This window comes from Herpailurus yagouaroundi, unplaced genomic scaffold, assembly GCF_014898765.1.
Source record: "Herpailurus yagouaroundi ecotype Mexico unplaced genomic scaffold, PumYag 140, whole genome shotgun sequence".
Classification (NCBI taxonomy): domain Eukaryota; kingdom Metazoa; phylum Chordata; class Mammalia; order Carnivora; family Felidae; genus Herpailurus; species Herpailurus yagouaroundi.
Window position 1 is genome coordinate 18,739,422 of NW_024412395.1, and position 14,067 is coordinate 18,753,488.

The 14,067-nt window shown below is 35.8% G+C and overlaps 1 protein-coding gene across 6 annotated transcripts in view; it reads left to right on the forward strand.

Moving 5' to 3' along the window:
* RAB3GAP1 (RAB3 GTPase activating protein catalytic subunit 1) overlaps nt 1–14,067 on the forward strand; it is a 113,636-nt gene that overhangs the window by 87,684 nt on the left and 11,885 nt on the right. For all 6 annotated transcript variants that reach the window (XM_040474928.1, XM_040474929.1, XM_040474932.1 and 3 more), the window contains 2 exons: nt 676–813; nt 4,478–4,705. In XM_040474928.1, coding sequence (XP_040330862.1) covers nt 676–813; nt 4,478–4,705 — 366 coding nt within the window. The remainder of the gene's footprint in view (nt 1–675; nt 814–4,477; nt 4,706–14,067) is intronic.

Genomic DNA, 14,067 nt, shown 5'->3' on the forward strand with positions numbered 1-14,067 from the left:
CTTAAGTTCCTTTCAGCAGTTTTGAAATGTTTTCTGTCACTCTTATAATGATTCTACAGTTGTATCTTCCTTTAGATTTGCCCTAGCTTCTTTTTTATTTGGGGTTACCATTAAAATATATAATGTCTCTGATTCCTAAAACAAAAATCCAAATACTTCTTGTGGGAATTAGTATTTAGAATGTCTTTGGAACCTAAACTCAAAGTAGCTTTGCCAACATAAGACTTAGTTATTTAGGGTCTTTTAGTTGAGATTCAAACATTTGCCTTTATTTTAATTTTCATATTTATCAATTTTCTTCTCTTACTAGTTGTAATAAAAACCTGGTTGTAACTAATGATGATACACATAAACATATCATTAGGACTTCATTTCTTATCATTAATAGGCAGGAAAATGTTCAGTGCACCCAAATTCCTGTCTTTTGGCTGTTAATCCTGTCAAGAAAAACATGATAATCTTATTTGTTGGGGGGGAGGTATGCTGAAAGTCATATTTGTTATTTAATTTGTTAATTTTTTATGTAGGTTCTAAAAAACTTGTGAATTTCTCTGAATTCTTTTAAATAACAGATTTTGTGACTGCTAGAGATGAAATAATTGTTGTCTTTATTTTTATAGTTCTGCTTTTTCTAAAAAAAACTGTTCATGAGCTTTGTCCTTTTGTGCTTCACAGGAACCAGCACCTATGACAGAAGATCTGCTGGAGGAGCAGTCGGAGGTTCTAGCTAAATTAGGAACATCAGCAGAAGGGGCTCACCTCCGAGCACGCATGCAGAGTGCCTGTCTGCTCTCAGATATGGAGTCTTTTAAGGTGGGTCACACTGTCAGAGCTTCAGAGTCTGTTTGGAGCTATTCTGGGATGAAGCTGTGAAAGTCACTCTTTAAAGTGGTGTGGAGGCTTGAATGTCTTTTTTATTAAATGTTTTGAGATCATTAGTAGTTACAGCATCCTACGTTTATCTCCTAAAGGTCATAGCCAGACTTGGTTCTTAAATTTAAAACAAGAAAAGAACAATCTTTGAATAGTAGTTGGAAGTTGAGAATTGAATCATTTCTGTATGTGCATTGGAATGTTTTTCTCCTTTATGTGTTTATCCAATTTAATGCACAGCTTTTAGGAAACCCTTAAGATTTAACATAGGCTGCTTGATTATACTCAGTTACAATCTACTGAAGTTTTGGAGGGAGATATGTAAACAGTTATGTGATGAGTTCACTTAGGAAGGCAGTGTTAGAAAGGTGACTGACTCTACTGAGTGGGTCATGGAGGGTTTCTCAGAAGAGTCACTACTTTAGGGTAAGTAGGCATTTGCTACCCGAAGAAGAATATTTTAGGGTTAGATATAGTCCTGTGTTGGAACATAGAGGATTCAGAGAATGGTGACATTTGGCTTACTAGCTTAAAAACCCAGGGATGAAAAAGGTCTTTTTTTTTTTTTTTTTTTCAATGTGTATTTATTTATTTTTTATAGAGAGAGCACAAGCAGGGGAGGAGCGGGGGCGGGGGAGGAGGGGAAAGAGGATTCAAAGCAGGCTCTGCGCTGACAGCGGCAAGCCTGATGCAGGGCTCAAACTCATGAACCATGGGATCATGACTTGAGCTGAAGTCAGCACTCAATCAACTGAGCCATCCAGATGCCCTTGGTTTTGAATTACTTATTCTTGAAAGTAGAGGCAAGGCCATGTATATTAAAACAAACAGAACAAAAACCCCAAGTGGGTAGCCTGGTGGGCCATAGGCCTTCCCTGTGCCTCCTGCTGATACTCTGAACTGTTTCCCATGCCCAGATTTTCCTCCTTGACCTGCTGCTATCTGTGATGGTCTCCATCTCCCTGTTCCATAGCCTCCAATCAGTCCTGCTTTTGTGCTGTATGCCAACTTGAGTTTCATTTTTTTCAACAGAAACAACTTATGAAAACCTATGTCACTTTTATCTTCCCTGTTAGCAGATTGTAGGACAGTAAAAGGGAATGCTTTTATTCCCTGCTTATTTCCCCCATCTTTACCAAAAGAAAAAAAAGTCTTTAGTAAACTTCTTGATAGGTACATGTTTTTCTTAGAGACTAAGAAGATAGGGAATATCTGTGCGTTTTGTTCTGCCATGAGACAAAAGAGATGTATTGTTTTAAAACAAAATAGTAACAATGGAAAAAGAGAGGACAGTTGGCTCTCAGGGCATGTGTTAAATCAAAAAGGTAGAAAAAGGGAATTGGCTTATGATGTATGTGCACAACAGGAAGTACCAGCCTCTGTAGCAGTTGTTTTCCTACCTGACCTCTAGCTGCCTTCATATTTATCTGCCCCTGTGCTGCTACCGCATCCTTGCAGAGGCACTTCTAGGAGGAAATTCATAATTGAAACTAAAAGCTTTCCTCTAGAAACATATTAGCCCCTTATGGGAAGGTTCTGTGTGATTCCAACACTGTACCTCAGCAAAACTAAGCTCATTCAACTCTTTTAGACTCATTTGGGTACCTGCAAATCTCTTAAAATATTCTTTTAATAAAAAGATTATATTTCAAATAGCCAACTTAACACATCTGCCCCTGCCTATGTGGGAATCAGTTAATAGGTTTAAGGAAAGACATAGTCACTCTAAAGTAGATATGGTTGCCTCTCCTTTTTTATATGCGGGTGACTAGTATTAGGGGCCCTTAGGAGAGTCTGCAGAGCTTTGAGTGGATGCTGATAGGTACCTTAGGTACATGCCCCTCTCAATTCCAGAAGGGCAGGACCTATTCTCAAGCATTTTCTTGGAGTACATACCTGTAACAGTAGAAAGAAAACACAGCTGAAGTGAGCCTTGACCCTTTTTTGGTAGCTGTAGGTTAAGCCTGGTACATGGTACAGTAAGGCAAGCCAGAAGGAAGAATTTTGGTGTGAAAGGTCTTTTTTAACTTGTGTACTATGGGATGTTTTTATGTGGGTGTGGTGTTGCCTGGTTAATAACCAGATCTTTGTACATGAATCCTGAGTCATGCAGTAATCTTGACCCATTACTGTTTGCAGCATTTTTTTATTGCCATGATGCCATAGTCGTTGGAAGTTTATGTTGCTGACTCTCAGTTAAGAATCTTCCGCTGAGTCCTCATCCCTCAGGAGAATTTCTTGAATTGATAGGGATGGTGAAGCTGGTTGTCAGGGGACTCAGTGAGGACAAATGGGCAGTTTTGCTCTTCACATTTAAGGCTACTATTCTTATCATGTCTGTTTTCATTTTGGTCTGGAGTTATTTTAATTTAAAAAGGAAGAAAATGACCTTTCTGCTTTTTTTTTTTAATTTTTTTTTTAACGTTTTATTTATTTTTGAGACAGGGAGAGACAGAGCATGAACGGGGGAGGGTCAGAGAGAGAGGGAGACACAGAATCTGAAACAGGCTCCAGGTTCTGAGCAGTCAGCACAGAGCCCAGCATGGGGCTCGAACTCACGGACAGTGAGATCGTGACCTGAGCCAAAGTCGGACGCTTAACCAACTGAGCCACCCAGGTGCCCCGACCTTTCTGCTTAGTAGCACATTCTTGTTAATATTTATATCACTTAACTATTATAGGCAAATAAAATAGTACCTATAGCAGGAAGTATATGTTGTGGTAGAGAATATAACTAAAAAGGTATGTGTTTAATGTGTGTACACATATTCTTTTGAGTTTGTGTATATATATACATACATACATGCCCATCCTTAGTACTCTACTAATACATCACTGGACACTTGCAAGAAGACTTCCATGCCTTACCACTAACACTGTGAAGCCTCTACTTTTTTTCCAGGCTTGAATGTAGAATTGCTTAATAAGAACTTTGGCATGCATCATCATTAATTCTATAGACTTATCCAGTAAATGAAAGTTTAATTCGTTGGTTTCAGAAGCTGAAAAGCAATAGTTAGAATTCCAGTTCCTTAACAACACAAAAGCAATATATGTGATGGTAATTTGTTGTAAAGTACAAGAATTTGATGACTGAATAGAACATTTCTGAGGTTGGCTGATACTTACTGCAGTACCAGTATTGATTTTTGAGAGAAAAAAAAGAGTAGAACTTTTCCATTATTGTGTTATTATTCTAATTGTGTTGTGTATTATTTAATTACTTGAGTCAAGCTTATTTGATACTTTTCCAACTATTGAGTACTTTTCCAACTATTGAGTAGTTACTATGCTATAATTTTAAACTAAGTTATATAACTTATAATCCACTTAAGAGAGTTATTTTCATTTTACAACAGATTTTTATGTCTAAATTCACCGAAGGAAAATGTGTTCTTTTTCTGCGAAGTGGAGACAACAAAAGAAAATGGTTTTGGTACTTGAACATCTGGCCTCTTTTAAAGGCTACCCCCACACTCAGGTCACATATTAGATTTTGTAAAGATTAGGTAATTTTTGGTGAAAGTATGATTTTGCAAACAAGCTTATCACTAACTGTTGATTGTTACTGGATTCTGCTGAACTTTTTTTTGCCTTATTTTAGGCAGCGAATCCAGGTTGTTTCCTGGAAGATTTTGTGAGGTGGTACTCACCCCGGGATTATATTGAAGAGGAAGTCATTGATGAAAAGGGCAACATGGTTCTGAAAGGAGAACTGAGTGCCCGAATGAAGATTCCAAGCAATATGTGGGTAGAAGCCTGGGAAACAGCTAAACCAATTCCTGCCAGAAGGCAGAGGAGACTTTTTGATGATACGCGGGAAGCAGAAAAGGTAACTGAGGTTTGGGTATCTAACACTAGAAAGCTAACTATTGTTCTAACATTTTTAAAACTTACTATAATAGATGTTTAAGCCTTAGACACACTTGAGAAGCAAAGCATTAAAATTTAATGAGCCTTTTATGTATCTGCTATTCATATTTAAGATTTTAAAACTACTTCCAAATAGGCCAAAGAATAAGACCTGCATATTTTATATAGAATGCTTACCATCGGACTGCCTCATAGCATATGACAAAAGATGGTCACATCCTTCGACCTAGCAGTTTTATTACCAAAACAGTTTGTTAAAGAAATAATGAGAAATACATAAAGATTAATGTATAAGAATGGTGTTCAACAAAGTTTTCTAGTGACAAAGTAGACACAATAAAAGCTTCCGAAAATAAGCTTGGTTTAATAAATTATGGTATAATCCATTTAGTGGACTGCTTTGTAATTGTCAAAAAACATTTGGAGTTCTGGAGAATAGTGACAGCTACCTGATAACAAATTGTCCTACGCTTTCTCCCTCCCAGCTATCCCCCAAACCCCATGAAATTAATAAGTAAATAAATCTATGCCTTTGGCATTACTAAGAGATAGAGACCTTAGTGACCTTCAAATTAACTCTAAGTTGGGAAATAAGCCAAATTTCAAAGGAGGTCCCAGTACTGTAAGCCTGTGGGTGTAGAGAGCAGGGCAGGGAGTCTTCAGAAGAGCTGAGGGATGCAGAAGACTTAGATGGAGCACAGAGCCACCCCAGAAGGAGAGAGCCTAACATTAATACTCAGTGCAGGTATGGCTTGATAATTCACAGCACTGGCTACAGAGAAGGGACTTTAAAGTAGGATTAGAAGTAGAAGTAGATACTCAGACGTTGCCTTGGGAAGAACTAGATATATGGAGAAGGAATTGCCCCTTTGAGATAAAATGGTGATGGGAAAAAAAGGAATAAGGGGGAAGTTAGGAATCCTGCAGAAATGCAAGAGAAATAAAACCTATCAATCTCTGTCACCTCCCCTTCTCCCAATCCATTAAAGAAATGGTGCAGAAGAGAGCACTTTTAAACTGTGACATGACTAGGACTAGTAAAGAGCAGACCATATCCATACAAAACTACTATAAAAACAAAACAAAACAAAACAGAAAATGCAGATTGGGTCATTTCAGCTAATGAAAACATTTCCCACAAAATTGACCACGAAACAGGAAAAAATTGTAACACTCCAAAGAAGTAAGTTGTCTTCAAACCAGCATGGGGAATATGAAGAATCATGTTTAATCAGATATACTAAGAGCCAAGAGCAGAAATGGACCAAAAAACTCCATGAAGAAATGAAGCCACAGCTGGTTTAACTCTCAGGATAGGAGTAGAAGAAAAAGACAACCATATCAAAAATAAAGACTAAATTACAAAGGGCCTATAGGAGAATAGATTTACATTTAAGTTTGATAAAAGTAAACAAGGAAAAACAGCAAAAACAGCCAAGAGAATGAAAATGGATGAATAAAGGAGTTGAAGAGAAACTAGTAAAAATGGAAGATAGGAAAAGAAGAAGTAATATTCATTTTATCAGAGTCTTTGAAGAGGAAAAACCAAAACACTGGATCAGAACTAATATTTGAAACTGCAATCCAAGAAACCTTTCTGGAAATAAAAGAAAACCTGAATTTATATATTGAAAGAACTCCCTGGGTATAGAGAAAGATGCACCAGAAGTAATGAACTCCAACATACATTACTATAAAACTGTTAGAACTTAAATATTTAAAGAAAAAAAATTCTCAGGACTTCTAGGCAAAGAAATGAAAATAATTTACAAGGAAAGAGAATTAGATGTCAGATTTCTCAAAAGCAAGGCAATGTGGAGCAGCATTTTCAAGAACTGTAAGTAAAAATTATAAACCAAAGATACTATATGCCACCAAAGTGTCCACATAGTCAAGACTATAAAAATATTTTCTCTGAGTTTTTGTACACACACATTTCTGTACATACTCACCCTTCCTGAGGAATCTACTAGAGCTGCCCTAATAGAACGTTCTGCAGTGTTAGAAACATTCTATTGCTGTGATGTCCAAAATTATAGCTACTGGGCATATGTGGCTATGATGAAAACTTGAAATGTGGCTAGTATAACAAATTTTAAGTGGCTACATGTGGCTGGTTGCTTCCTTATTTAACAACATACAGGAGGATAAACTTCATCCAACCAAGATGTGACTGGGGAAACTTTGACAGAGGGCCTGTGGTGAGCATTTTATTTCTTTAATTTTAGAGCTAAGACTAAAACTGAGGATATAGGTAGAAGAAGATGTAAAAATTGTAGTAGAATGAGAAGTTGGGACAAAAAGAGGATGGGGGGGGGGAGGGAAGTAGAATGAGATCATTGATTTAAATATAAATAGATAATAAGTGGTAATCAGAAAATACCCATTTAAAAATTGGGTTCCACGCTGATTATGGAGCCTGCTTAAAATTCTCTCTCTCTCCCTCCCTTTGCCCCTCTCCCCAGCTCATGTTCTTTCTCTGTCTCTTTCAAAATATAAAGTAGAATAGATTAAATTAAATTAAGTTAAATTAAAATGTCAGACCAATTGCAAATACTTAGAGTTAAAGGGAATTAAGGGCACAAAAAATGTATTACTGCAAAGATAGCTACTAAAATAAAAATACAGAACTTCCTAAGGACCAGCAAAAATTGTTTTAAAAAGAAAGAACACACAACAGATAAACACACATAACAGTGATCACATCACACACAGAATAAGTCCTGTAAAATCCAAGTGTCTGCTACAAACAAGGGATTCATTGATTCAAAAAGGCTACAAAGTCAGAATGGCTAAAATAAAAAAGGTAAGAAATAACAAGTGTCGACAAAGATTTGGAGAAAAAGGAACCCTCATGCATGGTGGGAATGCAAATTGGTGCATCCATTATAGAAAGTAGTATGGAGGTTCCTCAAAAAACTAAAAATAGAATTAACATGTGATCCAATAATTTTACTATTGGGTATTTACCCAAAGAAAATGAAATCACAAATTCGAAAAGATAGATGTTCCCCTGTGTTTATTGCAGCATTATTCACAAGATCCAAGATTTAGGAGCCACTGGAGTGTCTTTTGATAGATAAATGGCTAAAGAAGATGTGGTATATGTCTATAATGGAATATTACTCATCCATAAAAAAGAATAAGATGTGGCCATTTGCAGCAACATGGATAGATCTGGAAGATATCATGCTAAGTGAAATAAGTTAGTCAGGGAAAGACAAATACCATATGATTTCACGAATATGTGAAACTTAAGAAACAAAACAGGGGTGCCTGGGTGGCTCATTTGGTTAAGTATCGATTTTTGATTTCTGCTCAAGTCATGATCTCACAGTTCGTGAATTCGAGACCCACGTTGGGCTCTGTGCTGAACAGTGTGGAGCCTGCTTGGAATTCTCTCTCTTCCCCCCTCACTCTGCCCCTTCCCCCGTCTCAAAAATAAATAAACTTTTAAAAAAAACCTTAAAAAAAAAAAACAACAAAACACTGAAACACAAGAAACAAGACAACTGAATAAAGAGAAAAAAAATGGACCCTTAAGAATAGAGAACAAACTGATGCCTGCCAGAGGGAAGATGTGTAGGGTTGTGAGTGAAACAGAAAAAGAGGATTACGAGTACACGTTTACTGCGATGATCACAGAGAAGTGATAAAATTGTTGAAGCATTATTATTGCCTTAAACTAATATAACACTGTATTGTTAGTTATGCTTCAAAAATCAATCAAAAGTAAAAAAAAATACATAGAATAGAGATATGATTAGAGTAAGGGTATATATAGCCAAATTATTCCTTTAGTTTTCTGCCTATGGTTAATTATATAATTAAATTTATTTTATCATATACACAAAAAGAAGGTTACAAAGTAAATAATGGACAGATTCATCAGGTACCTGAAAGCAATAAAAAAAGGGGTTATGATCCTGATATGAAATAAGGTAGAATTAAAGCAGAAGAGCATTAAAAGATGCTTTATAAGCTAAAAATGGTATTTCACAATGAGGGTATAGTATTTGTTAATGTTTATACATTAGATAACAGCCATCTGTATAAAATAGGAAACCACAGGAAGTAAGGGAAGAAACAGATTGAAACATACTCATAACAGAGGACTTTGACCACATAACTCTTTATACAAGACAATCAAGTAGTCAAAACTAAGGAAATATCTAAATAAGATAGTAAGGCTGATCTTTTAGATATATCCCAAACACTGTACCTTAGCAATAGAAGCTGTACCTTCTTTTCACATGCACATGGAGCATTCACAAAAACTGATAGTATATTAGGGCACAAAAAAACACAGCAGGATTCATCATGAAAATATTATCAGTACTCTGATCTCTGCAATAAAACTAGAGATTAAAAATGAAACAGCAATAACAAGGGATGCCTGGGTGGCTTAGTTGGTTAAGCATCTGACTTTTGATCTCAGCTCAGGTCTTAATCTCAGGGTCATGAGTTCAAGCCCCACACTAGGCTCCACACAGCCTACTTAAATATAGAAAGAAACAACAAAAACAATCTAGGGCTTCTCCCTGGAAATTTAAAAGCCTTATATTAACTTTTAGGTAAAGGAGAAATACTAAAACAAACTTCTGAAAAATAACGAAAACACTGTATATCCGAATCTATAAGACATATTTAAGGAGTGATGAAAGCAAAATCCATAGCCCTAAATACCTACGTCACGAAAATAGAAGGCGTGCATGCTGGCTCAGTCAGTGGAGTATGAGACTCTTGATCTCAGGGTTGTGGGTTCAAGTCCTATGTTGGATATAGAGATTATTCAAAAATAAATGAAAATTACTGAATTAATAAATTTCTAACTCAAAAACCTAGAGAAAGAACAACAAAAGTAAAACTATAAGAAAACCAGAAGAAGGCAATGCTAAAGATAAAAGAGAGTGATGAAGTAGAGAACAGAAAAACAGATCAAATTAATAAATATGGTTTTATTTAAAAAAAATCAAAATTGGCAAATTGTTGCTTTAATCACAAAAGAAAAGGAAAAGCATGCATTACAAAATAAGAAATGATAAAAAGTGCCAATAATTATTGATACAGAGGAAATATTTTTTAAAAATATTTTATATGATTGTGCATATAAATTTGAAAACCAAGATGAAATGGAGGATTTCTTGGGACAATACAGTATATAAAAAAATGACCCCACTGAAGATATAGAATATGTAAACAGACCAGTTTCCATAGAAGAAACAGACAATTATCAAGAAATGACCCCATAAAAAAACACCAGGCTTAAGCTGGTTTCACAGGGGACTTCATCTAAATGTTGAGAGATCAGATAGTTCAAATGCTGCTTAAATTGTTTCAGTACATAGCAAATGAAGGAAATCTTCCAAAATATTTTTATCGTAAACTGTGACTATGACATTGGTCCCTAAGACTGATAAAGGAGGCATATCTAAAAAAAGTACAGACCAGTAATACTTAAGAAATTTAATGTAAATCCTTTTAAGTTTGTTTAGAGAGAGATGAAGGTGAGGGGCAGAGAGAGCCGAAGAGAGAGAATCCCAAGCAGGCTCCTTGCTGTCAACGTGGAGCCTGATGTGGGGCTCTATCTCACGATACCATGAGATCATGGCCTGAACCGAAGTCAAGAGTTGGACGCTCAACCGCCTGAGCCACCCAGGCACCCCGAATGCAAAATCCTAAATGAACAGGCTCTTACTACTTTGAGATAATAATACATGTCAACTGAGTGCAACAGTGATTTTTTTTGAAGTTTATTTATATAATTCATTAATAGGTCTAAGAAGAAAGTATATCATTATCTTATATGTACTGAAAAAATCTTTGATAAAATTTAATACTCCTTTCTAATAAAAGATTCAGAATTAAGAATGGATGGATACTTCCTTAAAATAAAAAAATGTATATAGACCTCAATCCTAAACAAAGCATCTTAATTGGGGAACCCTAGAACTATTCTCACTAAGGTCAGGAATGAGGCAAGGGTGCCTACTGTCTCATTTAACGTTATTTAACATTATTTTGGAGACATTAGTCAATATAATTAGAAAAGAGAAAACAGAGACATAGAAGTTGAAAGAACTTTTTGTTTGCAGCTGCTATGACAGTATACCTGGAAAAATCTAAAGAATCGGTGATAAAAGTAATTGAAAATAATTCAGCAAGGTAGCAGAATATAAAGTTAATATGTATCTAGTAGCCTTCATATACACAAATAACAATAATTCTGAAGATGTGAATGACATTTTCTCTTCATTATAAGTGAAAAAAAAAAGGTGAAATGCCTAGAAATAACTAGAAATGATAGAAATATGAATAAAGAAACACTCCTGAAAAACACACATGAATAGATATCACTTGTTCTTGGTTAGGAAGTCTCAACATCATTAAGTTCAGTTCTACTTAAATTAATTTATAAATTTAATGCAGTCCCATAAAGTACGAAAAAGTCTTTAGTATGGAGTCAGACAAGTTGATACTCAAATTTCTCTGGAAAAATAAACATGCAGGCGTAGGACTCAGAGGTTTGGAGAGTGACTTTTAATGGGGTTTTTTTGGGTTCATGGATGTGTTTAAAATTGTGGTTTTGGTTGTACAACTCTGTAAATATACCTAAAACTATTGGATTGTACACTTTAAATGGGTGAGTTGTTATTTTAAAAAAGCATACAAGAGTAGCTAAGAATGGATTGTAAAGAAAGAGTTATGAAAAGAAAGCTATGAGGCAGGTGAATGGTGGGGGGACGGGGAACTAACCCTACCAGATATTAAAGCATAATACATAGCCTCACTATTTAAATAATATGATAATGGTGCATAACTAGACAGCCCAGTGAAGGAGAATGGAAAAAACATAAATACATATAGAAATCTAGTATATGATGAAAATGTCATCTCAAATCACTGGTATGGATAGACCTTTTAATACATCTATTTGGGATAACTGAGTAACCATTTGGCAGAAGATAAAATTAGATCTGTTTCTCATACCATACATAAGAATGGACTGAAAAAGAAAAGGGTGCCTGGGTGGCTCAGTCGGTGAAGCATCTGACTTTGGCTCAGGTCATGATCTCACTGTTCATGATTTGGAGCCCCTTATTGGATGAGCACAAGCCCCACTTTGGGTGAGCTCGATCCCCGCTTCGGGCGAGCCCTGCGTCCCTCCCCCTCCCCCTCCCCCTCCCCCTTGTGGGATCCTCTCTCTCTCTCTGCCCCTTGCTCATTTGTGCCCTCTCACTCTCAAAAAAAAAAAAAAAAAAAAAAGTCAAAAGACAAATGATAAACTGGGAGAAATATTTGTAAAGTGGAAGAAATGTATGTATTACAGATAAAGTGCAAAAATACTATAGAAACATGGGCAAGAGATATGAGGAGATAACTCATCTACCCAAAAGATAATTACCCTTAAGCCTTTCAAAAGATGTTCAGCTTCATTCATAGTAAGAGAAATGCAAATTTATAAACTTCACTGAGATAACCATTTCTCACACATCAGATTGGTAAAAATTTAAAAGCTTAATAAATACCAAATGAGGCCCTGAGGCAACAGGCTCTTTCGAACATTACTGGTGAGAGGCATGATGGTACAACCGCCTATGGAGGGGAATTTGGCAGTATTTAATAAAAGTTAATGTGCATTTACCCTTTTACCCAAAAAACAATCCTATTTCTAGTAATTTACCCTAGTATTTTCAAAACAAAAATAAAGATGCACTAAGTTGTTCATTCCTGTATTGCTTGTAATTAGAAAATACTGGAAACTATCTGTATGCTCAAATTTAGGAGCTTTATTGAATAAACTGTGGTTGATCTACATAATAGAGGACTTTGCAGTTGTTTAAAAATGAGGAAAATGTCTATTAACTGATAGCGATTTTTAGGATGTTTTTAAGAGAGAAGTAAAGTACAAATGAATATATGTAGTATGCTTCATTTTGTGTAAAAAGAGGGGGAGATTAAGAAAACACCTCTTTATCTTCACAAAAACAAATTTATCTTCACAAAACTGAAAGCATTGAAATTAGTTACCTGGAATGGTTGAAAGGGGGAAGAAAATATAGAGTAAAAGGAGTGTGGAAGGGAGTGACATGTAGAGAAGAGTATACTTCCTGTACACTTTGACTTCTGGAAAAATGTTAATTGCCTGCATAATCAAAAATTAAATTAACAAGTATAGACAGGGGGGACATGACCAAAACTGAAAGCAAGCTGGATAAATGAACTCGAGTGTGATTCAGATAATAACATAACCACACTGAAACGAGGTCAAGGTTGGGAGGATAATTTAACTCAAGTAATTTATGATCAATCACATAAGATATGTTTGACTGTTTACCCTCTGGTTTGGCGGGAGGTGGGAGAGCACTGCAGACAAATGCTAAACTTTGTTTTCTAAATTTGTTTGTTGTAGTTATGTGGGTAAGCAGTTCTGAAACTTTTTGGTGGATTATTGTTTGAGCAAATGAGTAATTAAATGTGTTGGTGGTGTTAGAAGCCAGAATTCTTGCTGTGGAAGTGCGATGCAAACATGGAATTGAAGAAAGTGAGGGAGACCCAATGGCAGTGGATTGGAATTGGAAGTGTTAGTGTGGAACTATAGGTTTCTAAAGTATCGATAGGTATGTGGGTATATGCATATGCATATATACAAGCATATATTTCGTAGCTTTCTTCTGAAGGTGTCTAGAAGCAGGGACATCTCAGTAGCAGTAAACACATATATATTGATTTCTAGAACATTTCTTACTAAAAGGAACTGTGTCTTCCTCAGAGAAATGGCTGGTTTGGGAATTGGGATAAAGAAGGTATAATACGAATGTGGAACATTATGTGTTGCCAGAAAATAAGAAACTGCTTAAAAAGAGGAGTATTTCCTAAGGAGGTAGCTTAAAGGAACTCTTATTGTCAAAACCTGGACAAGCTGAATGGCAAATAATTAAGGATGGTAACAAATTATAAACCATTGGAAAAAAGTCAGCACCCATGGGTCTCCATTGATAATTTACAGATAAACGAGAGAGAAGGGAGGTATTGTAGCTCAAAAATGACAGATGAATATGGAGGGTATGCTGGAGTTGAAAACCCTTCATTTTACAGCAGTATTCATAGTAAAGATTAATTGGTTCAAGTAAGAATTAACCAGGAGATGTCCAGGTGGGAATTTGGGTGAAGAGCATCATACTTGCATGGTTTTAAAGTGTTTCTCCACAGATTACTTCTGAATTGCAAGGAAATAATAACTATGTAGTAGAGAAATGGGGTAATACCTTGAGTGGATGGTCAAAATTAATATCACTAATAAGGGGCAGATGCAGATTG